At 41.8% G+C, this 24,254-nt stretch overlaps 1 protein-coding gene across 1 annotated transcript in view; it reads right to left on the bottom strand.

Moving 5' to 3' along the window:
• The window catches only part of luzp2 (leucine zipper protein 2), a 111,936-nt gene that overhangs the window by 20,200 nt on the left and 67,482 nt on the right, over positions 1 to 24,254 (bottom strand). The window contains exons 2-4 of the mRNA XM_063188990.1: positions 20,447 to 20,558; positions 12,319 to 12,389; positions 5,720 to 5,801 (exon numbers count right to left, since the gene is read on the bottom strand). Of these exons, the coding sequence (XP_063045060.1) occupies positions 5,720 to 5,801; positions 12,319 to 12,389; positions 20,447 to 20,558 (265 nt within the window). The remainder of the gene's footprint in view (positions 1 to 5,719; positions 5,802 to 12,318; positions 12,390 to 20,446; positions 20,559 to 24,254) is intronic.

The following is a 24,254-nucleotide window of genomic DNA, read 5'->3' as shown; positions in this document are numbered from 1 at the left end:
CAGGAAAATGGGACAATATGCCTTTCAGCTATCTCATAAAATGCATTTGAACCAAATTACATTTAAATCTTTATCAAAATTGTGGAATTAAAGAATATTATCATTGAATCACTTGCAGGCTTTGGATCAGAGCAACCTTGACATAGTGTTTCTGAACAGCATGTAATGAGTACTGTAATAATGTTTTTTTTTCTTTAAGTAACATTAGCTAGCTTAGTAATTGGTCAATACCTTGGCCAAACAATAACCCAACCAATAACTGCCTTCAAGGTCTATGTATTTTGTCATTACGAACACACCATTACCTTGCGTGGGTATTGGATTTTTGTTTCATAACTTCTAGGTGTTGATGAAGTAATTGCGGAAAAAAAGAAAAGAACAATACACCGGACAAGAAAATGCAACAGGACAATTCTGGAGGTGTGGTATAATGTCATGGGAGGAAATTTCCACAAACAGTGTGTGGTGTGTTTATAAAAAAATGATCATTGTTTACATTCCCTCCGGGCTTACGCAACACCAATCAAATCGTGTTTTCCCTATATTGAATTCGCAGAGCCTGGACTGAAATGTCAAACACCCTCCATTCTCATTCCACTCTTCCACCCCTCAAGCAGTGGCCCCCGCCATCAGGGAACAATGCATCTAATTGCTAGGTAGAGAACAACAGCATTGTATGTATCCAGTAATGCCCAGCACGGCGGGCGCTAGTTTTACAGTAATTGACTCACGGCCAATTATGAATTCGGCACTGGAGCATCTGCACACAGAAGACCCATATGACTGTGTTGTTCGTGCCAACAGATGAGCATAAATATTCAAGTATTGGCATGGTGTATTTGTTTTTCCAGCTCTTTTGCGTAGATAGAGCAAACACACCACTCACTCACTCTCTGATTAGATGTTATTCCTATTGAATCGTATCTCCCCAGACCACTATCTGCATGGGGTGCGCTCAATGTACTGCATGAAAGACCTGTTCATATTTTGTTGTTTTGAAATCTACAAACCAGAATAGTTGATTATCCCCTGTCTGTCTTCGATCTATACTCTCAACAAAGCACCATAAAAGAGTGAAAATAAGATTTATGGCGAGTGTAATGAGGAGGATCACATTAACATCAGTATTCAGAGCCTTCGGTGTGACAGTTGGAAATTAGAACAGGTGTCTGCCATTTGTTTCAATTGTCTTTGAACTGCAGTCCACCTGTTGTAAATCCAGCTGAGCTAACATACTGTGAAACACCACGTTTGGAGGTCATAGGAGCTGCCTGGAGAGCTGCGCAGAGACACTGTAGTGTCAGGGCAGAGATCCTGGACACAACAAATCTGATTAATTGAAAGGTCCGAATCAAAAGCAAAGTTGCTTCCATAAGTCTCACATGACAGAATTTTGGAACCTGCCAACACTCCACTGGGAGAGAAATTGCACCAGTCATGTTGGCCAAGACCCTATTTGCCACTTTGGCTGGGCTGCAGGAGTCCTTGGTAGGTGTTGGAGGCAATTAGAGACAGGCATCTATCAACAACAGAATTGTCTTGTGTTTTATAACAGAGTGGACAGAGGCTTTTCTTCAGTGAAAAGCACAGGGTAGCATTGTTTGATGTTTGTGAAAACAAAGCCAATTGCTGTACGAGGACAAAGGAAATAACAAGAAAAGAACAAAGGACAAGAAATTGCATAATAAGCTCATAGTCATAAATGGATCATGCAGTAATCTGCCCAAAATGTTGTCGGCCCTCTTGAGTGGCGAATGTCATATATTTACATATATGCATTTACTTTTTTTTTTGTTGAAACCCATACATTCCCACCAGTACACAAATCAGTCTTAAGATAATGAATAATGAATGAGTAACACATTATCATTCACACAACTCACTATGTCTCCAGACTGTTATTGTAGCAGGACTGTAGGCACAGATACCCAAGGTAAATCATTTATGTATGATGGGAAGGTAAAATTGACGTAATTCAAGCGGTATTCAGAATGTTTTCCAAATGCAGCACAACCCTGTACTGTACAGAAAATACAGTTGTAGGGAGATGTGAAAGAGATGGAAAGAAAAAAACCCTGTCTGAGCATCTGATGAGGAGGAGTGAAGTGAGAAGCAGGAATGGGAGGAGTGAGAGTAGAAAAGGGTTCCCTTTTTTCCCTCTCTTCCACAAAAAAAAATGAAATATTCAAATCGTCTCACTCAACATATTTTCTGAATCCATTATCGTTGCCTTTGCACGACCACTGAGGGCAATTCCAGTGTCACCCGTCAGAAAATCGCAATCAAAACATGAAAGCTGCATCTGTGGTGGAAGTACAAACGTGCCCTTGTCACAGAGAATATCACGTTCGAGTGAACATGAATACCCTTTGTATTATTAAAAAATGCTTGACAGGGTGACAGAAATCCCCAGCTATAGAGCAGGCTTCAGTTTCGAGAGTGCAAACATATTGCCGTCTCTCTGTTTGTGTCACCTTTACAGTACAGCAAGCTGACAGACTTTATGAAGTGGCGAACTACAGCACTGATTATTCCAAAAGATTGTTGCAGAATGGCATGTTGACAATTGGACACAAAAGGTCCTTGCGGATAATTTGGAACACACACTGAATTGAACAACTTGTAGCTTGTCTCCACACTCATCAATGACACTACGTAATTAGGGACTTGTATTTAATAGGCATATTCTCAGCACAAAAAAAAGAAAGAAAGAGAAAAAAAAGCATGACGGGGAAAAAAAACAGATTGTAAATAGCATTTTTAGGTCGTGAATCTTTCACCAAATGTGTAATTAGCATCAAATGATGGTGAACTGGGAGTGCGGAACATCTCAGGCTGGTAAAATGCTAATTTTCTCGAGTGATTCATTCAGATTCAACACACGACTGCCAGAGCTCCTCTTCTTCTTCTTCTTCTTCACAGCCCTCAGCGAAGTAAGGGAGGGGTGGGAGGATGGGGGTAGTGGGAGGGGATTGGTGGTAGTGGTGGTGGTGGTGGTGTTGGTGGTAGTGAGAGTCACCAAAGAAAAGAAAGTTCCAGCATGCAGATACAGGGTACCTCTCATCTTGTCCCTCTTTCCACTCACTGAGAGGCTTCCCACTGTTTTCTATAATCAACACCGATACACACACACACTCATAGCTTACAAAAATATACCATCATGAATAGAGTACACTTCATTGTACTACATCCGACAATTATTTTTTCCTCACATCCTGTCTTTGACATTAATTACACATCTTCGGTTGATTTCCTGATAATTACGTCTTGGGAGCCATTTTTCAGGCAGATGCATATGCAAAAGGACAGCATCGCCATGGTAAATGGCAGGAAGCTAAATATACATTCACTCTCTGTGTTAAAGCAACCGTGGTTTGCAACAGTTATGACTTAACACTCCCACTCGACTTTAACATTCGTAGCCTACCGGTATATATGCAAACAGATGAACGTGTGCTCTTGATTTCATCATGGGCAGATGGATAATGAGCTACTTTGAATCCCGCTGAGTGCCACAGCCGGATCACTCAGGTTATGGGGAAGGCGTGTGGGCTACAGCTTCTGGTTAATTGGCGAAAACGCCTGGACGCCCTGTGATCGCACAGTGAAGAGGCCAACTCCTATGCAATTTAGGAGGGTGTTACTACTACTCGATGGAATATTTAAATATATATTTATATAATAAATACATTTTTAAAGATATACATATTTTTCCAAAGGCCGAAAATAGTGGCTAGCTGAGACTGGGCTAATGATAAAGGCTAGGCTAGAGTATACTATGCACAGGGCTGGGGCTGGTTGAGGGAATATCTAAATATACATTTAAAAAATATGCATATTTTTCCAAAGGCTGAAAATAGTGTCTAGCTGAGACTGGGCTATTGATAAAGGCTAGGCTAGAGTATGCTATGCACAGGGCTGGGGCTGGGGTGGTTGGTATCGTCTCACTCTAGTGAACGCTGTGGATGTGAGGTTGAGGTCTACTGTGATGCTGACAACATATAACTGGGGCCACTCCGTGCAGTTGATGCCTGAACGCGGCCTGGTGATATGCGGGTAGAAAGGGTGTGTGTGTGTGTGTGTGTGTGTGTGTGTGTGTGTGTGTGTGTGTGTGTGTGTGTGTGTGTGTGTGTGTGTGTGTGTGTGTGTGTGTGTGTGTGTGTGTGTGATAGTGGGGTTTGACAAGTGAAAAGGGGGCAGTGGGGTTGGGTGGAGGGGTGCATGTGGGGAGGGGAGACAGAGGGAAGCATCAGCAACAGCCCCATCTAGCATCAGTGCTATCACACTCAGTTTGGGTCCTGTCACACTCACTCTCACCCAGCCAAGGATTTCATACGAGGGGTAATGAAAGCAAGGGTACAGGTAAAGAGGGGAGAGGGTGTGACGAGGAGGTGGTGAGCGACAGGGGAGCCGTGCCGCGTCATGTGATACTATAGAGCCAGTGACAGTTTTAGCCGGCTTCAGAACAAAGTCATCTGAAAGGCCCCATCCCCCCATCCAACAGCCGGCTGCAGATTATCAGACTGATTCGCATTGCTGTGCCTCAAGCCCAGTTTTATCATATGGATCTGTGGATAAATACTATCGCTGTTATTAGAGAGATTACTGTCATCCCATCTTCAATGTGTGTACAGAGACAAGAGCAGCGTTTTTAGACGGCAAAGGAAATTAAAACTGCGACACAACAACTTCGAGTCAAGAAACGGAAAGTCAAGATGTGCGCACATCTGCGAAGCAATGAATTATTTCAAAAAGGGACTCCTAGACCTCAGTGTTTCTAGAGAAACGTTCAGCTTCATATGCACAATAAAATTACATGTATACCTGCTGTGTCATTGCATTAGTAGGCTAACATAGCTCTCCAACAAACACAGCTCTACACTACTACATACTGCACTACTAGCCTACTTTTTATCGAACCTTTTGTATCTGTAGTACGTATGTTACAATTTGTTGCAACATGTGTGTGTCTAGTGTCACCTGATGTCAGTGCTTAACCACATAACATTGTATGCTATCATTGTAGAAATACCTTTTGCTATTTATAACGGGTAGTTCCAACCCACTCCGAGCGCAATTATCCATGTTATAAGCCACTCTGCAAATGATATTATGTTTGCAGGTTTAAGTTCAACTTTGCAATGTTTGAAGCTACTACTACTGACAATATCCCGGTTGAAATATGAATCCTCTTTGCATGTAGGGCCTACTGTACATCATGTCATGCATAGGATCGGTGCCATAGGATCGGTGCCATACGATGGGACCATTTGATGGTCATTGTGAGAGTGCGATAGGGCTGCCTGGAATGCATAAAACAATTCTTTTATGAGTTGTTTAAGTAGTAAGTGATGCATTTTCCAGCAATTTCTAAAAAAAAAAAAAAACAGTTTGGTCCTGGCTTTCTCAATTGAATCCATTGAAAGTGACCCCTGGTCTGGACCTAATCGTCGGCACTTAGTACCAATTTCGTAGCCCCAAGCTCCAAGCCCCATCTGGCCCTGAATATGTGAACAGTCTTTCTCTCGGCCCGACGCAGCACTGTACAAGAGAGGCAGATAATGTGTAGCCGGCTATTGCCTACAATGCAGTGAGGACCCAATTCCGCCCCACCCCTTCTCCCTTCTCCCTGGGCCCGGGTCAACTGACCCTCCCATCCTGCCCTGTTGGGTTCCCTGCCGTGCTGTGTGGTGTTGTGTTGTTATGTGATGTGTCTTACCGTCGCCTGCTGCTTCTCCGCTTTCTCTGTCGCCTCATCCAGCTGCTTCTGCAGGGCCATCTGAAGGGACTTCATTTCCTCCCTACAAGTGTGTATGGGTGTGTGTGTGTGAGAGAGAGAGAGAGAGAGAGTGTGTTTGCGTGTGCGTGTGCGTGTGCGTGTGCGTGTGCGTGTGCGTGTGCGTGTGCGTGTGCGTGTGCGTGTGTGTGTGTGTGTGCGTGCGTGCGTGCGTACATGTGTGCGTGTGTATGTGTTTGTGTGCAGAGTTGCATGCCCGTGTTTATATATTCGCGTGGGGTGTTGTGTGTGTATGTGGGGGTGGGGTTGGTGGTGCATGTCCATATTTGCGTCAGTGTGTGTCAAAGGGGAAGAGTGTGTGTGTGTGTGTGTGTGTGTGTGTGTGTGTGTGTGTGTGTGTGTGTGTGTGTGTGTGTGTGTGTGTGTGTGTGTGTGTGTGAGAGAGAGAGAGAGAGAGAGAGAGAGAGAGGTGGAGAAAGAGAGGATATGTTTGTAAGTGCAAGTTTGTGTTTATGTATGCACGTGAAAAAAGCAGAGGAAAAGCAAGGCAATCAGAAAAGTGCTCTGAAGAATATCTGCATATGCGTTTAGAAAAACGAGCGTGCATGCACACATCAAACGGACGGAAGAAAATTGAATTTTTAAGTGTGGTCATTTTCATTGCTACTGCATCCGGCATTAATTCCACATGGCCACTTTTTCTTTTTTTCCCTCAATCTACGTAAATCTTATGAAATATGGTATGCATGATAGATGTGATTTTCTGGGCTGATGCTCCTCCTCCATAGGCTGCTGTCTTAGCCGTATGTATAGGGAGGGAAAGTAATCTCATCGCCCCCTGCTGGCAACGTTCCAACCCCCTGCAACAAATGAATGTTTTTTTTCTTTGAAAAATTACATCTCGGCCCTGACGACGAAGTAGAAGTAGTGGCAGTCATATTATGGGCATGTTGGCCCGTTTTATCGAATCAGGTGGTAAAATGTTTGGTTTTTCACTGATCTGAGCTGATTTTAATATTCTTTAAAAAGCTAATACAGAACTACACTGACTGGCATGTGTGGCTTGTTTACTCCATGTAATTAGCATAGCCAAATTAGCATAGCCAAACATGAGCCAGAGAGGTGGTTACTCGTCACCACAGAAGCCATCATATCTACTAGAGAATTTAAAACCATACCAAAATGATCGCGTGTATATATGTGTAATAAGAAGACAATGTGGAACTCATAGGATTACAAGAATGTGAAGATATGCGAAGAACTTGCGTTCGTTCGCGTTCATTTGTTTCTCTGTGCTGTCAACGAGGCGCGAAGCACAGCATGCTGGGAGCTGTAGTCCGTTTCCGACCAGATTGGCACAATTTCTATTTTTCTTAAAAGGGCAAAAAATGACTTACGATTTTCACAGGTAGTAGTTCATGCTATTGTGTACGCTGAAAAATGTGTCTGGTGTTATAGTTCCAAGTCATATCTTTGTGGGATTTTTTTAAAAACTTGTCTATGGGAGTTTCAATAGGATCACCCTGGTGTTTGGAACGTAACCGCTAGGATCGCTGTTTTCCACTTTCCCTCCCAATACTCTGTATACTCGCTTAGCCCCCCTTTTTTCGCACTGACGCAGTCAGGGGCATACACATAGCACCAAAGCTCCAATGGACCACCCTACCCCCGTTCATATGATAATAATATGAAGAGTTCAGATGCAAAACCCTCTAAGTGCATTTGTGATGAGTTCACAAAACGTACACAAATCTTCAAAAATGAAATTTTGTTTGGGCTTGACATGTACTTTACATTACATTTTACATTTAGCTGACACTTTCATCCAATGCGACTTACAGTTATTTAGGTACAGGGTCTTGGTTACAGACCCTGTGGCAATGTGAGGTTAGGTGCCTTACTCAAGGTCACATGGATGAAGGTGCTGGTAAGGGTGAGATTTGAACCAACAACCCTCTGATCTGAAGGCCAGTGCTTAACCATGGCTGTCTGAGCCATGGCTGCCTGTACTTGATAATGACATTTAGTTGGCTTTACAGCTTTACAGCTTTTTGTCATGGATTTTAAAGGATTTTGCGTCTGAGCTTGTCATATGTTTTAAAAAAATCTAATTTTCTGTGGGGCACCCTGATACATGGGTCTTATATGACTCAGGCTGACATAATGGGTTACTAAGTCAAAATCAGCTGTAACCATTAGCTTCTAATACAATCAATGGAACTACACCAGACACAGCAGCGCAGTGAACATTCTAAAAAAGTAGCCCATTCTTTTCAAAAGTACTTTATGCTATTTAATGTAACCCAACGCATCCAATGTAACCCCCTCACCCCACCCCCTTTCCCACAGACGCAGCAGCAGCACCTGCAGCAGCAGTGGCGTAATTTATTGTTTATTGGCAGAGAGGTTGGAGCAGTGGCAGAGCAGAGACTTAGAGTTAGAGTCTGTCCACACAGCGTCAGCTTTACTGGCCTCCCCCCTAAACCAAAACCCCTTCACCCCTTCACTGCACAACGACACCTGTTGGGAAGGTTACTTTAAAATAATGAGAACATTGACCAGTGTTTAATCAGTTCAAACGGCAGAGTAATTATTCCCAAATTGCAGTGTGTCTTATCGTTGCGCACTTTGTTTTCCCGCTGAATAGAAAGCATTTGTCCTTTCTTCACGTGGTTACAGTTAAAGTTACAAGTTACCCTGTTCAAAATGTAATTATATTGTAACAATATGAATTCCTACATAGTATTGTAAAAGTATTGTAACTAACTACACTTTGATTCATTTATATAATTGATGTTCATTCCTGTTCATGTTCATATTCATGATGTTCATTTCTTTTACTAGTTACTCCCCAACAATGCACACCGGTTTGTATAAAAACACCTCTCAACTGTTGTCTTGTACTCTGGGGTAAACAGGATAGTCGTTTTGTCTTTTTGTTCCCGTAATTCACTGAGGTACTGAAACATGGTATTGCGTTTATTTGGGAAGATGAGGAAGCAGCTGTATCAGTGGTAGCTGCCTAGTTAGTCGAGCACATACAGTAACAGACATGACAGAGAGACAGTGTATTTTGTAGAGAGTGAAGACACCATGTGAAGCTCACAGATCAAAGGGCTTCTGCAGCATACGAAATGCTTTTGCAAAGATAGTTCATGCACAAATCATAACCATCGCGTAGCTTTCATATTTATATATTTTAGATGTACCCTATGCTGAGTGGTAAAATATGCAACACATACATACTGTATGCAGGGCTCTAATTTAACACACGCCAACACGCCAAACACGGGTGAAAATTCATTTTGGCTAGTAGAAAAAAACACCTACCCGCCAATTTGGCTAGTAGCGCCCGAGTACAGTAACTTATGAACGGTAAACCGCTGCTCTGACGAACGTTATACGGCGAGATTTCCTACATTACCCATGGACATAGCGTCACGACGTAGCCTCCCACCGTGGGCTTTCCAGTGCATCGAGCGTCAACTCCATGCTGTTGCGCGCGCCAGGATTGAAAACATTTCAGACGACCAGCCTTCTGTCAGCTATGCTGCGCTCACACTATTCTGACAGGCAGCTCTCCTCCTATGCTCTCGTCGCTTTCGCTACAACCTTTTTAACGTCACTACTGCTATTATTACTATATGCTGTAACAGGCTGCATTTTTGAAGCAGCGAGGCCCTGACCGTTTCAATAACAGGACTTACGCAGATAATGCATAGCGCTACTTCTGTTAGACTATGTTTTGTGCGAGTGATGACGAGAATGTGGCGGGGTTCTGTGTGTTGGTGAATGGTTGGAGCAAGGTTCTCTGTGTTGGTGAATGCTAGTAGTAATTGTAAATAGTGACGTTAAAAATGAGTGGTTGTGGAACGAAATAGCGACCAGGGCAGAGGAGGAGAGCCGACTGTCAGAGTAGTGTGACCGTAGCTGTCAGTTCAGAGTCCTGGCGCAACTTAGTTGGAAAGCCCACGCCATCGGAAAGAAAAAAAAGCAACCAACGACGAAGCTGTGGAAGTAACAAAGGAAGCGAAGATTCCCGAGATATTATTTACTTTTAATTAATCTAGGCTTCTTGTCATTTTGTTGCGCATGGTAGAGAAGAGCTCCTCCTCTCTCCTCTCCTTTTCCTCTCATCTCTTCTCCTTCCTTGGGGTGTGCGTAGGCCCTATGTGAGGTTTTGTAGTGTTTGGCTGTGTGCTTGGTTGGTAACTGTAGGCCTATGTTAAAGGTCTGTTATGTGAGTGGCTTGTGTGATGTGATTCAGCTGTTTTCAGAGGAATTGAACAAAAACTAATCAAATTAATTAGGCCTAAGTAATGAAAGTAAAAAATAAAGCAGAAGTCAACAAATAATGAAAAAATATATAGCCTATAATATGCTTATTATGTAGGCATATAGTAGCCTATGCAGGCCTATAGTGTATCTGTGTTGTAGAAACAGTTAGACAAAATGACCATTTAATTAGAAAAAAAATAACTAGCCTAATGCATAGTTTATTTTGGCGAGATTAAAAAAAATGGCTAGTTGAACTTCTGTTTGGCTGGTAAGAAAAAATGTCCACTAGCCAAATTGGCTGGTGGTGGAAAAAGATAATTTAGAGCCCTGACTGTATGTATATACTGTATGTACTGTGCTGTATGTGACGACGTCTACTGTATATATATGCCCGTGCACAATGTTAGATTAAAAAGCCAAAGCTGCACTGCACCCACTGACCTTTCTATTGACTGCTCAAAAATAGAACCCATCCACACCTGACACGGAGGGAAATTGAATTCTGTCACTGTCTAACCTGGACTCGCTAAGATGATGACCCTTAATGGATCCAATCTGTTGCTATGGTGTTGTCAAGGGAGGCTTCATTCTAGAACCTAAGGGAGGAAGAATTGCAATCACGCCAACCGGTGTCTTATTCAGCGTGAAAACGAAGTGAACCATAAGACATGCTGCCATTTAGGTGTAATCACTCTGCCGTTTGAACTGATTAATTACCGGTCAATGTTCTCTTTGTGACTGTTGATTACTATGGTCCGACTAGCATGCTGCTTTGCTCAGTTTGCAAAATAAGAAGCACTAGTCTGAGCGTGAAAACTGGCTGGTGGAATTTGTTTGAAAATGTATAGCTGCAGGAGCATATCACCACATTTTAGGCATCATGGAACCAGCTTAGATGGACCCCCTCCTCCCACTGTTTTACGGTATGATTAAAATACACAAAAAATCCTCCGATACTTGGGGCCTGGTGACTGGTGGTCAGCTGGTATGTTTCACCTTCACCTTCACAATACCATCTAGAAACCCCCCACAACCGACATGTTTTCAAATGATGCTCCTTTTCAAGAATCCTTGCATGTGATTGGAATATAGCTTTCAGCATTGCAACTAGTCAGGTCAAGAGCAATGCACTTCCTGAGTTTCCGAAAAACTCCTCCCACTTTGTCGGTAAGTAAACAACCATAAGCAAACCAAGGGAGGCGGATCAACCATGCAGTTTGGGAAATGTTAATTGTTATGCTCTTGGTCAGACCAAGTCTTGAAGAGATTTGACCATCGATGATCAGGCTAATTGGAATAGCAACCTGTCCTCATCCTTACTGACATGCCACTTCAGCCACATCCATTGAACTCGAACCATGACACAGCTTACAATGATTTGTAGAAGAAGAGCCATCTCAAGAAGGCCACCTATCTATGCAAAATCCCACCCTGTGATCCTGATTGGCTCATTCGTTCAGCAATATGTCTGATTTCCACGGTCCTCAGATGGTTATGTGAGGAAACCTGAAAACCCTTGCATGTAGTTTGGGGTAAACTTAGCCAGATGGCGCAAATCAGGTTAACTCAGTCCCCCCACCCACCCCCACTTTGATGCACCCGAGTAGCCAAAAGTAATCGGGCAAACTTCCTCAGCTATACGTGACAAACGATTGGTGGTGAGCTGCAAATCATGGCTGGTGGCCTGGAGATAATTAGCCGAGTGATGCTCAGGTGCATCCAGGAGTGAATGTGTGTCAGTACAGCTTTGGGAGATCATTGTAATACCACTATCATTATCACTTTTTGTTTTTGTGGTCTGTATCTGGTAACGCATAGCAGCCCCTTGGCAGGTTTGAAAACTTTTGGGTTCTCGTGAGGGCAAGTGGTAATTTCATCTGATATGGTCTTGTCTATTGATTCATCAGATAAACCTTTTTTATTCATTTTAAGTGCTCAAGGGGAGAGCAACATGAGATGACTGACGAAAGCAATTATTATTTGAGGAAAAGATGGAAGGAGGCAAAGAAAGAATGAAAGATAGAAAGAAATAAAGAAAGAAAAGGAAAGAAAGAAAGAAAGAAAGAAAGAAAGAAAGAAAGAAAGAAAGAAAGAAAGAAAGAAAGAAAGAAAAGAACTTGTTAAAAAATGATGATGCCACACACATTCCCCAGCATTAAAAAAGAACACTCTCATTCGATGGAGCACAATCTAGAATAGACAGGATTGGTCTGATATTGCAATACATGTGGAAGAGAGAAAAGAACACCAAAAAGGTGGAAATGGAAGAGAAGAGAATGTGTTTGAAGTCAAACAGATTTTACCTCTGTTTGTGGCTGAGCTCCAGAATTCTTTGCACATCCGTCTTGGTCACAGAGTCATCATTCTTCAGAGACTGAAAGGGGGAGAGAGGGATAGTCTTTTATTCTCACAGAAGAGCCGATGCCATTACAACAGTCCATACTGCCTTGTCCCAGTGCACCTCAGATGAATCATATCCCTGTTTTAAAAAAGTGCACTTTCCAACCTTCCTTTGAGTATGTTTTTTTGTTGTTGTTGTTGTAGTTTTCATACCACAGCACATGGCTGCGTGAGTCATAGCATGAAGCATATGCTTCATTGTGTTTTAAAAGCAATGTTATGAATGTATTCATTCACAGCGACCTAGATATCCATACAGTATGAACATTACTGTAAAGGGAGTAGCTGTACAGCTTGGATGTCTGTAGATCACATAACTAGTAGCTGCACACTCTGAAAGCAGTGCAATGCAATCGCTGATGTTCAATGGAAGACATCATCGTTGAGTCATGTGTGTGAATCAGGCAACCTTTGACAAATCAATAAAGCACTTAAAGAGTTTCCTGCCATCAGAGCTCCCTTAATAAAGGTAGTGTTTGTGTCAGTGATAGAAATACCCGTAGTAACCTTTAAAAAATAGAAAGGCATTTCAAATGCTTCAATGCTCCATGCTGTAATGTATGTAGCTATAGGCAATGTACAGCTCTCATGTGTGCCCACTCACATCAACACACGTAACAGGTGGAGGAAGTGTGTGGCAGAACATTTATTTTCCCATCTGTCTGTGCTTCTGTTCACTTCATACGGTAGATTAAATTAAGGTCTGGATTGTTTTGACCAGGCCTCAGTGTATTGCAGGCATCATTATATTCATGCAATGTAAACACCTGCACAAATACAGACCAATAGCAAATAATACCCAATGCTATTCGACTAACCAACACTATGAAATTGCATTTGTTGCTTAAGAAAACAGAGCATGTTTCCTCTGATTTATTCTCTTAATTTGCTCTTTATTTACTACAGTTTAAGCTCATTTGGGATTCTTATCTGACTGCCTGATATTCATTCAGACAAAAACAAAACAAAAAACACTTTTTTTCTTTTGATCAGTGAGATTGCATACAAATGAAATGAGTTGCTCAGTATTGACACATTCTCTTGTCAGCCTTTTGTAGTAATTTTTTTTTCTTCTTCTTCTTCAGTTGAACACCTCAGTAAGCACGCCGGCTAACTTTACATTTTTGCTGTTCGCCTTTTCTCAAACCTTGCAGAAACAAAGTAAAGCAGCATAGTTTCACTCACATCCAAGTCCAGAAGGCATGCAATTTTGTTTCCACACTAAGACAGTTTTTCTAGAGGGGAGGTGGAGGGGTCAGTGAGTCGTGAAAATAACACTGTACAGTATGTAATGTTGGCTGTGCCTGCTGTTCACGAAGCAGCAGGGGAGTTTTCAAACACTGAGTTGTGTGATTGTTGAAACAAAGAACGAGCTGAAAACCCATGCTGACAATGTGTTTCGAGTGGTATTGGCACAAGCCCGATCAGGTGGTTTATTGGTGTGAACAGCGACTGTAAACTGTCAGTGTCATCATGTGATAATGGGTTGATGTAAAGGATGCTGCTACAAATTATGGAAATAGTTTTGGACCCCCGTTCCAATCTGTCAAGTTCTGGACAGACTTCCTGGACAGACTTACAGTAGATGGTCAGACTAGATCAGACTGTTAGATCACCAGAGGTGGTTGGACCAATCTGGAAGCTGTACAGCATTTTAATTGGCTCTAAAGCACTTTAATTGACAAAATTCAAGGAAATTTAATTTGTGGTGTGGTCAGTGCCTTCGGAAATAGACAGTGCAATTTTCTCAGGCAGGTTTTAACCTTTTGCTGATCTAGTCTACAGATTTAAAACCAGAATTTTCACCAAGCCATTGATGTGTTCTGTAACTTGGTAAAGTGACTAGTAGGGTAGGCCAAGATTTAAGCCAGTTCAGGTTTTTAGTTTATTAGCAATTCATTTAGCCAACATTCAGCTTTCTTTATACATAATGGAACGTTCTACAATGATTTGCGTCCTGGGTGATGCCCCCTTCGACACCCTCCTTCGACACCGGAAAGGCGATAATTGCAGTTTGTTTGAATAGGTACAGTGCCGCCAGTTAGTATTGGCACCCCTTAATTTTATTTACAAAATGTGCAGTATGTCCATAAATAAATGAAAATATAAACAACTTATACCAACAGGATCTTTTAATTGAATATCCTAAGATATTTAGAATAGCAAAGTATTTTTTTCCAAATGCATTTTGTAATTTCAAGCAAAAACATGAAAAAGGGCATGTCCATGAATATTGGCACCCCTCCTTAACAGATTGGTCTCACACCATTAGACAGCAAAAGCAGCCTCCAAATGTTTTGGTATTCATCTACGAGCTTCTTGCACTTCTCTAGTGGCATTTTGATGTGTGCATTTGGATGTGTGCTTTGGGTTTTTGTCTTGCTGGAGTGAACATGATCTTCACCTCAAACCAAGTGTTCTTGCACATGATTACACATTTTCCTGTAAATGATGATACCTGTGATGCCTGTCATGATACCTGTGATATGGTCAAAGCCTCCAATACCTAATGCATCAATGGGGTGACATAATATTATAGATCTGACACCATGCTTGATTTTTGGTAGGGTGTCATTTTCCTTAAAGACTTTCTTGCAGAATAGGCAAACATGCTGTATGTGTGCATCACTGAAAAGCTGTACTATTGTGTCATCTGACCTTAAAAAATGGCTGTGCTTTCCCTGTATTCTCTTATGCAGACTTCAGGTGTTCCCTTTTATGACTTTCATGAAGCAATGTGGTCTGCCTTTGCCTCCAACCAAAAACCAAAACTTTGTGTAGTGTTTAACTTGTGATGCTTATTGAAAAAAACTTCCCAAAACAGTTCAAAGTTGACCTTCAGGTCTGTAGATGTTAGACCCTGTGTTTTGTCATTATTTGCACGACTTCCACAGACTTCTATCATCATTGCTTCCCTTATCCTCACATCCAAGGATGATCTTAACAGCTCCCTGTTTAGCAGATTTCTGAATAACACAACATACAGTAGTGTTGGAAATTGTATACTAGGGTCTTTTAAGATGACCTTTTAATTATTTGGAGGTGATGTTTCTGCCAATTATTGTATTTGTGGAGTCCAGCCCATCTGTCTTCACATTTGTCAAAGACGCACAAGATGTAACTGGTGGCTATTTAAAACACAAATATAAAAAATCCTTGCCTAATTCATGTCCTATGGGCAAAAGCAATTTGTCAAAGGTGATTCCCATTTGTTATCTACCATATTTGAGTCAAATTAGGTTTCCACAATGGTATCCAGTAAAGGGTGCCAATACCAGTGATTCCAGGAGCTTTACCTCCTTCAATTTTTTCCCTCTCGTAGTTTAGTATTCACTGCTGTTGATATTTTTTACATTTAGCATCACCCACAAGCTATCTATAGAAAAATCATGGTTGACCTTATTATTTGTTGTCTGGAGATATGTCCCATAATGTTCTTAAGCTTCAAGGGTGCCAATACTAACTGGCGGCATTGTATATACCAGTGGTTCTTAACCTGGGGTGCGGGCACCGCCTCGGAGTGCGCCAGAGATTCCAGGGGGTGCACGGAATTTTGTTTGTGTAGAGGTTGTGAACAATATTATAATTGCAAACATTATAATTAGGCCAAATGAAGTCCAAATGAAACAAGTTTTGGTTCCCATTTAAAGTTATTCAGGTACTGAATCATTGTAATTAATCACTCATTTATAATTTGTTAGTGCATATACACATGAAGAAGTTTGTGTTGGGGGTGCGCGGCTTGTCTTCGGCACAGGTAAGGGGGTGCGCTAAGAAAAAGAGGTTAAGAACCACTGGTATATACAACTGACACGATTGACTATGGGCTTCGTATGCAAAATCGTATGACTGTCATCAACCGTAAACTACACACCCCCTATGGACTTTACAGTAGGCAGGTCCAGAGCTTATCTCACTTGTGATTAGGTCTGGTGGTAACCAGGCAGTATGTCAATCATTGTCAAATCAGTTTTTTTCACTCTCTGACTCAGTCAAATTTGTGTAGCCTATGCCAGGGGTTCCCAAACTTTGCTATGACAAGGCACCCATATCGGTATATTCCAACCAAGGGCCTCAAATGGGTCGTGTGACACTATTTTTCTGTGCACCCTCTTTCACATCCTTAGTCTAGGGCTGTTAGTCATTGCCTCACTGGAATACATAAAATAATAACTTAACGATCATAGTAGTAATGTTCAGAGATGCAATAGATTATTATAATGCAGTTCTTAACTACTGGGAATATTGTTGTGCTTATTTTGTTTTATTTTTGTGTTAGTTATTTAATTTATAGAAATATTTATTTTGTTTTGGTATGCTTTTCCTGCCAACCTGCTGTGGCCCCCATAGCCCCTCTCATGGTCCCCCAGTGATCTCAGGTCCCCACTGGCCCAGGCTATGTATTTAGACCAACTGTGAAACATTTTGTTAATCATTCAACCCATTTTACGTCCCCATGTGTATTTCTGGCATCAGACAACACAGAATTTGCCATGTACTTCTAAAATGCCTCCATCGTTGAAACCAGTGTCCTGGTGTTAATAGTAAATACTCATAGAAGCGTTCTTCTACATTACAACATTACATACATGGGTGCAAAGTTCAGCTCAGTCATTTTGATCGCAAAAAACACAGAATAAATTCTATCCTGAAACTGAATTTTGTATAGAAACATGTAATCTGTAACCACAAACAAATATTAAGACTGAAGGGATACATTCATGTCACTGTTCTTAAAAACAGAATAGAACTACATACAGTTAAGGCCTACTTGAGCATTTGGATATCAAGAACACAGGCTTATATTGGCATGTTTGTTTATTTGTGGCTGTTGTGTCATGTTGACGTTCCAATAACATACATGTAATCTTGCATTGTAAATCATAATGTATATGGCACCAATCCCCATTATAATAAAAATACCTGACACCATTGCCCGTGATAATATAAGTACCTGACACCTCTCCCCATGATAATATAAGGACCTGACACCTTTTGCCAGTATAATATAAGGACCTCTGACACTTGCTGTTTATGAGAGTGGTTGGCCATGCTTGCCAGTACGGACTAAGCTCCCATAGCATGAACACTCGTGACTCTCATGGAAGGCAGTAAAACCATTTATTTATGGGGGTCCGTAAAATATACAGTACAATTATATATTTTATTGCAAATAATTGATTTTTCTTCAATAGCCATAGTAATATTTACATCCAGAGCACAAATCCTGTCAAGACTACAACATGGCTGCACATCAACACCAGCTCAGACTGTGTGCAGAGGTTTTGACAGTTAGAAAAACTATACTGTATTACTGACAGCCAATAAGCAGGAGATATGTGCATATTCAGTAGTCAGAATAAATGCAGGTGTAGAACTAAAATGTCTTTGTCATTTTCATTGTGCAATTTTGTATTTGTTTTTAGAGGCCTATAGACCTATTTACCGTATTGGTTATTTGTTTGAATTTTTGTTTGTTTGTTTGACTTTCGACATGCAGTAGATGGAATTGTAATTTGTCCCCTGGTTTTGACCTTGAAACTCTTGGGTGAGAACGAAACATGTTGCAGTTGTACATAACAAAAAGAAAAAAAATAAGGAGACTGCCAGCAAAGCAAAAGATGGACTGTTTCCAAGGTAACAAAGATGTCCCAATTCCCAAAAGCTCTTTTCAAAATGCAGTGCCTTTCACCTGAGTTTACTTGCTTGTCTTTGCTTTGAAACCAACACATCAATATAGTGCCATCAGTGGGCTATTTTGACTGAAATCAAGGCTGAAATCTGTGTACTTCAGGGGAAAGTAGATCAATGAAATTCAAGAGGCAATCAATGGCAATTGAACGAGTGCCCTGAATTAACAATTAACTGTACCTTAGCATTTATTTAGTTTGAATGTTGTTTAATATGCGCAATGACTTTGTGTTCTGCAAAGCCGTGCAATAAATGTACATACAGTATGTATGTACATGCAAGTTGTATGTATAACTGACCGCATGTAGTGTTAAAGCATATCATGAGAATGACTGATGGAAGCTAATGAAGATGTTCCGAACAGCGAGATTGCATTACTGCTCTACAACCCAAATAGACTGATATTACGAGATACACCATGAATACAAATGTGGCCTCCACCTTGTCTGCACCCTTGCGCCTTGAAAGGCCTGTTTTTTTGATAATATGCAAGACTCAAAGATGAGCCAGAAGCAATTCAGTAAAAATGCCCTTTGATGAACATCAAAAATACCTTTTCCTGTTATCACCAATGCTGTCATCAGTCATTAATTTCAATTAACCAAACAAAACCAACACCCTACTCTTCCCTTACTCACTTGCCTACTTGCTCCATTGCGTTCATGTATTCTCATTCTGTTTGTGTGTGTCTGTGTAAGCACATTTGTTAGTATGCATACACCTGTGTGTGTGGGTGTGTGCGTGTGCGTGTGTGCGTCAGTGTGTGCGTGCGCGCACGCGTGTGCGCGTGTGCGTGTACGTAGGTTGTACATATGCATGTGCATACATATGTGTGTGTGCGTGGGCACGTGCACGTGTGTGTGTTTGTTTATGCATGCATAGTCTTTGAGCTGTATACAGGCTGTAAACCTGATGTCCAAGCGGTGATGTCTGGCACAAAGCCACAACCATGGTTCACCCTTAACAGCCCCCCCAAAGCCTCTGCCAAGTCTGCAAGCTCCGTCAGGTAAAGTTTAATTATGATAAACTGACCCCCACTCTGGGGGGTATCTCATTATGAAAAATAAACACCACCAAAAGACAACCTTCCAGAGGAGGTGATAGACATAATTGATCGCGGTGGAGAGGCCCGCATTGACGGTGACCACTGTATAGGCGGCGAGGTACAGGGAGGAACACAAAAGGCATGGATGGAAAGGCAAGGGGACTAATGTCCCAGCGAGCGAGTGCGCTAGCGAAACACCAGGGGCGTGACTGTCAGGGGAATTAAGATTGCCCTGATAAGCTAGGAGGACGTGATTACAATTTCCCACGTCGTCCCAGCAGTGTTGTGCCCCAATGCCAGATCAAAATGACTGTGCATCTGTGCATGGAGAGGAGGAGATGTGGTACACAAAGCACTATATAATTATTGTCTTGCAGAATCGCTACTTGGGTGTCTTTGTAAGTTACTATACAGTACTATGACTTTTGTTGTTGCTGTTTGGGATCATTACCATCTTAAATAGGCTGGTGATTTAAACAACTGATTGTATTGGTATTTTGTCTGCATGAATCGGTGAAATAACTATGTCATATATTCTTCTGTAAGATTACAGTTCAGGATGTTTGAGATTGATGGTTCACATTTTGCAGTAAACTATTCATTTTTGCCAAAGCAGAAAGTGATTAATGATCAAATGTCACCCCTAAACAGAGATTAGGCGCTACAACCAGTGCTGCTTGGTTGAAACTTATTAAAATAGAATGCCTTTTCCCATTATGTAGTTTTATACCCCCCACCAGTATGTGCAGTTGTATGTGCAGTTGTAGATAGAGTAACTTAAGTCTTTTACACTGAGACCAGATACTGTACCGGTAGATAACATCTTTTAAGCCCTATTCATACTCTACCTTTGGTCAACTCTACCTTTGGATATGTGCATATTTCTGTTCATATGTTCTAACCGTCAACACCTCCATACCTCCATCTGTCTGTGACGTGTGGTGCGTTATTTTTCCGCAAATGTTTTCAGAATATAAATAGGGCCTTTAGGCTCTTGTCACTTCAGCACCATCAACTCTCATCCATCATTATTACAGTACGTTGCTATTTGCAGTCAGTGTACAGTTTACAGTTCTCTCTCTCTAAAGAGTCCCTTGCAGAAACTACCGCTCCAGTCCCGTTTCAGGACAGTGTGTGTCTTATCATTCCTCCAAATGTTTCTCAGGAAGTTCTCCCAACACAGCCATACATTACTGCACTACTAGGAACAGTCTCTGCAGAAGTTTCCAGCAGCATTCACACATCAGCGTATTCGAAGTGCAAAGACCTGTCAAAGGCAGAAAGAGAATACTCACCTTAAGGTTCCCTTTTATACTGTCCAGCTCCTTTGAAGTTTTGGAGAGTTGCCGTAAGATCCCCGTCCTCTCTGTGAACACCTCTTTCAGCCTCTTCTCCAGGCCCTCATAGCTATGGGAGAGACACAAGGTGATTACTTCATTTCCATTGGTTCGCCTCTGAGAAAATCAGTTTAGTATGCCGTGCTACGCTACGCTATGCTGTGCTGTGCGTGTGGAGCCTAGACAATTGACAACAGGACTTTCATAACGATTAACGTACAGTACTGTACATTTGCAAGGCGGTACATGGACTGTGAAGTTAGAAAGCATATACAGTAGATAGATAGATAAATAGACAGATAGATAGATAGATAGATAGATAGATAGATAGATAGATAGATAGAGAGAGAGAAAGAGAAAGAGAAAGAGAAAGAGAAAGAAGGAGAGAGAGAGACAGAGACAGAGATAGAAGCAAAAAAGGAAGGGACAGAAGAATGACTGAATGAGCGAATAAGCTGTGGTTCAGAATGTTAGTGGAGTCCTTTTCTTCCAGCTTATTGCCATGCCAACTCTTGAGACATTCTGTTAATGTAAATGGAGCAGGGCAGAGGCAAGAGTACTGTGCAGTGCGCTGCTTTATGCACGGCCATGCCTTCATTCCAAATACTATTCTGGACATTGCCAAGGCACAGAAGGGGAACAAGGGATATCCACAGACCCCAGAAGAGGCTACTGATCAATGCGTTCTTTTCTCACACATACCCTTTTTTGTGTCAAAATGCCTCCTCCTCACACAACGGTGCCTACTTTCCCCATTCCCCCTTCTGCCCACTGCCTTCATTCTCTGCCTCACTGCCTTCGTTCTTTCTCTCTCTCTCTCTCTCTCTCTCTCTCTCTCTCTCTCTCTCTCTCCTCCCTCACGGTATGTGTCTCTAGCCATCCCTCGCTCTCTGTCATCTGCAGCCAAAGATGAAGATACGGGAGGCAGGCGGCTGACGGCCGCAGGTCTGCCTTCCCCGCACCAGATGCACCTCAAAGCCCCAACCAAACACGCCAAGCTTGCCACTCAAACACTGTCAACACAAAAACACACATACACACAGATTTGTATGCAGAGAAACACACACACACACACACACACACACACACACACACACACACACACACACACACACACACACACACACACACACACACACACACACACTTCAAACACACACACACACACACACACACACACACACACACACACACACACACACACACACACACACACACACACACACACACACACACACACACACTTCAAACACACACACACACACACTTCACACACACACACACACACAAATATAAACACAAACATGGATTCATTTCATGCATACAGTATAGTACATTTAGTTCTGTACAAACAGACATGGGCAACACATTCGAGGGACCAATTAAAATATTCAGAGTGTTGCTGCCTAGCGAGCCCTAAAACCACAGAGGGGGCCTCCACTGGTAAAGAGGAAAGCTCCACTCAGCTCAGCCTCTGCTTGCACAGATTGACTGATGGTTGAGATTATCAACAACAGCAATCAGAGTGTTGTTGGTACTGCTTGATTTTGTACATGTAAATAATGCTTCCAGGGACAAAACAAAAGCTGTCACCTCGCTGAAATACATCTGGGCCCTTTGCAAGGCATGTATCCAACGCTTTCCCCCTTTAGCAGAGCATCGCATTGAATCTTGTCAAAAATCGCATCAACATCTCTGGCACAATAACACATAAATCAGTAATAGAGCTAGCACCTGGGATATAAATTATACATGCAGCCAGCACACCCAACGTAAGAATCTCTTCCACTTGGCATCTACGTAGTATGAAATTTATATTAGATGCATGTGAATGTAGATTATTTTTTTAAGGACAAGGTTTTTTTTTTCATTTTCTGTATATTTTTTTTATTCCTCTTTCAAAATCACCCTGTGTCTGCCAAGCGTGTTCCCCAAGGGAGTCGGCTCATCTGGCTACGTCGGTTGGCAATATGAGTCCCACTGACACAGAAACAGCTCTATTGGAACAGCACAGAGACTTGGCCCTCGCTCACGTTAGGATGAGGAGTAAATTGGTCATTACGTTGTGAGGGGTAAAAAAAAAGAAAAGAAAAAAGTGCAGAATGCATAATTGTGCTATGACCTCTACTGACACGGGTGTTCTGGCGAGCGCTCACACACAGCCGGTGGTGGAGGAATAGGGGCCTACGGCTGTGATGCTGAAGTGCCGTAATGAGAAACTGGGTGTCAGACAAACAGGCTTATGATCACTCCCTGCAAAAAAAGATGGCATTCCATCCGTCGCAGCCTGTGATCACATAACATGTTTAAGGTTGAGGGATAGAAATAAACCATCTGGAAATAGTCTCTGTCTAATTTGTAGTTTATATTCCCTCCCAATTAATCTGGGGTTGTTACCTTAACATATTTGACCTGTTGTGTAAAGCCACCTGACCACACGGCACACCTCACAGTCTACAAGTCTTAGAATTCCGTAATTGTCTGGCTGCAACCAGCGTATTTTGGCAGGAGGAAAGAGAAGAGCACAAGGGGAATATCTATATCTGTGATACGGCTGCATGGCTAGGAAAGCAATCAGAGGATTTATATTATAGACAGCTGATTATGCAAATACTGGAGTGTTCACATACGTGGCCCTGACTTGAGAAGGGGAAATGGCAGCAGATCCCAAGGATAACAACTTTGATGTGCTCACTGGGAAATAAAGAAACAATATCTCAAGACATTTCACCATGACTAACTTCCGCCTTCCTCCTCACTCTATCTTTTTTTCCATCTCTCCATGTGCTGAACAATATCTTCACACCACCAGTTAGTCATCACCACCCAGTCAGTATTTATTTTGTACTTCCTATGAAGTACTGCGTGTAGAAGTACCCTACTGTAGTGCGGCCATTTCTGCTATCTAATTGCAAAATTTCTGACCTTGTAGTCTGTGCTCTTGTTAAAGGACTTGCTAATTTGGGTGGACACTCCAAGAACCGAGCCCAGGTTTAACAGCCCCTGACTCAGCGCGCTCCCGTCCCCTTTTAAGAGGGGCAGTCAAGCAGCTACGTGGATATGAGGCAGAGGTTAATCTACTGCCTCTCCATGCAGTTTAGCAGTTCTCCTTTGCTACTGTAATGCTCAAACAGAGTGTGAGTTGAAATGTGCTGAAAAGGTGTTTTGAGTAGATAGATAGATAGATAGATAGATAGATAGATAGATAGATAGATAGATAGATAGATAGATAGATAGATAGATAGATAGATAGATAGATAGATAGGTATAGGTACGTACGTACTATATACATACATACTGTACATACATACATACATACATACATACATACATACATACATACATACATACATACATACATACTGTACATACATACATACATACATACATACATACTGTACATACATACTGTACATACATACGTACGTACATACATACATAAATTGACAGCAGAGAGATAATCTGCTGAATGAAGGAAGGAAGGAAGGAAGTAGGGAATGAATGAATGAAGAAATGCCTAGAAAGCTGTCAACATTATTGTAGGTACTATTATAAATACATTGATTTATCACCTTTAAAAGACACACACGAGCAGCTAAATACAAAGTGAGATTTCAGTAAGGTTATATCTCTCTCACAGTTGGTGTGCATTTACTGCTGAAATGTGTTTAAAGCCACCCATGAGCATACATCAAACTGAAAAACAAAACAATCCCCACCACTTATGTTATTGCTTCTTTTTCCCCCCACTATTAATCCATAATGA

Source organism: Engraulis encrasicolus, chromosome 22, assembly GCF_034702125.1.
Source record: "Engraulis encrasicolus isolate BLACKSEA-1 chromosome 22, IST_EnEncr_1.0, whole genome shotgun sequence".
Taxonomy (NCBI): Eukaryota; Metazoa; Chordata; class Actinopteri; order Clupeiformes; family Engraulidae; genus Engraulis; species Engraulis encrasicolus.
Note: the sequence above shows the minus strand (reverse complement) of the source record. Positions and strands in the feature narration are given on the sequence as shown.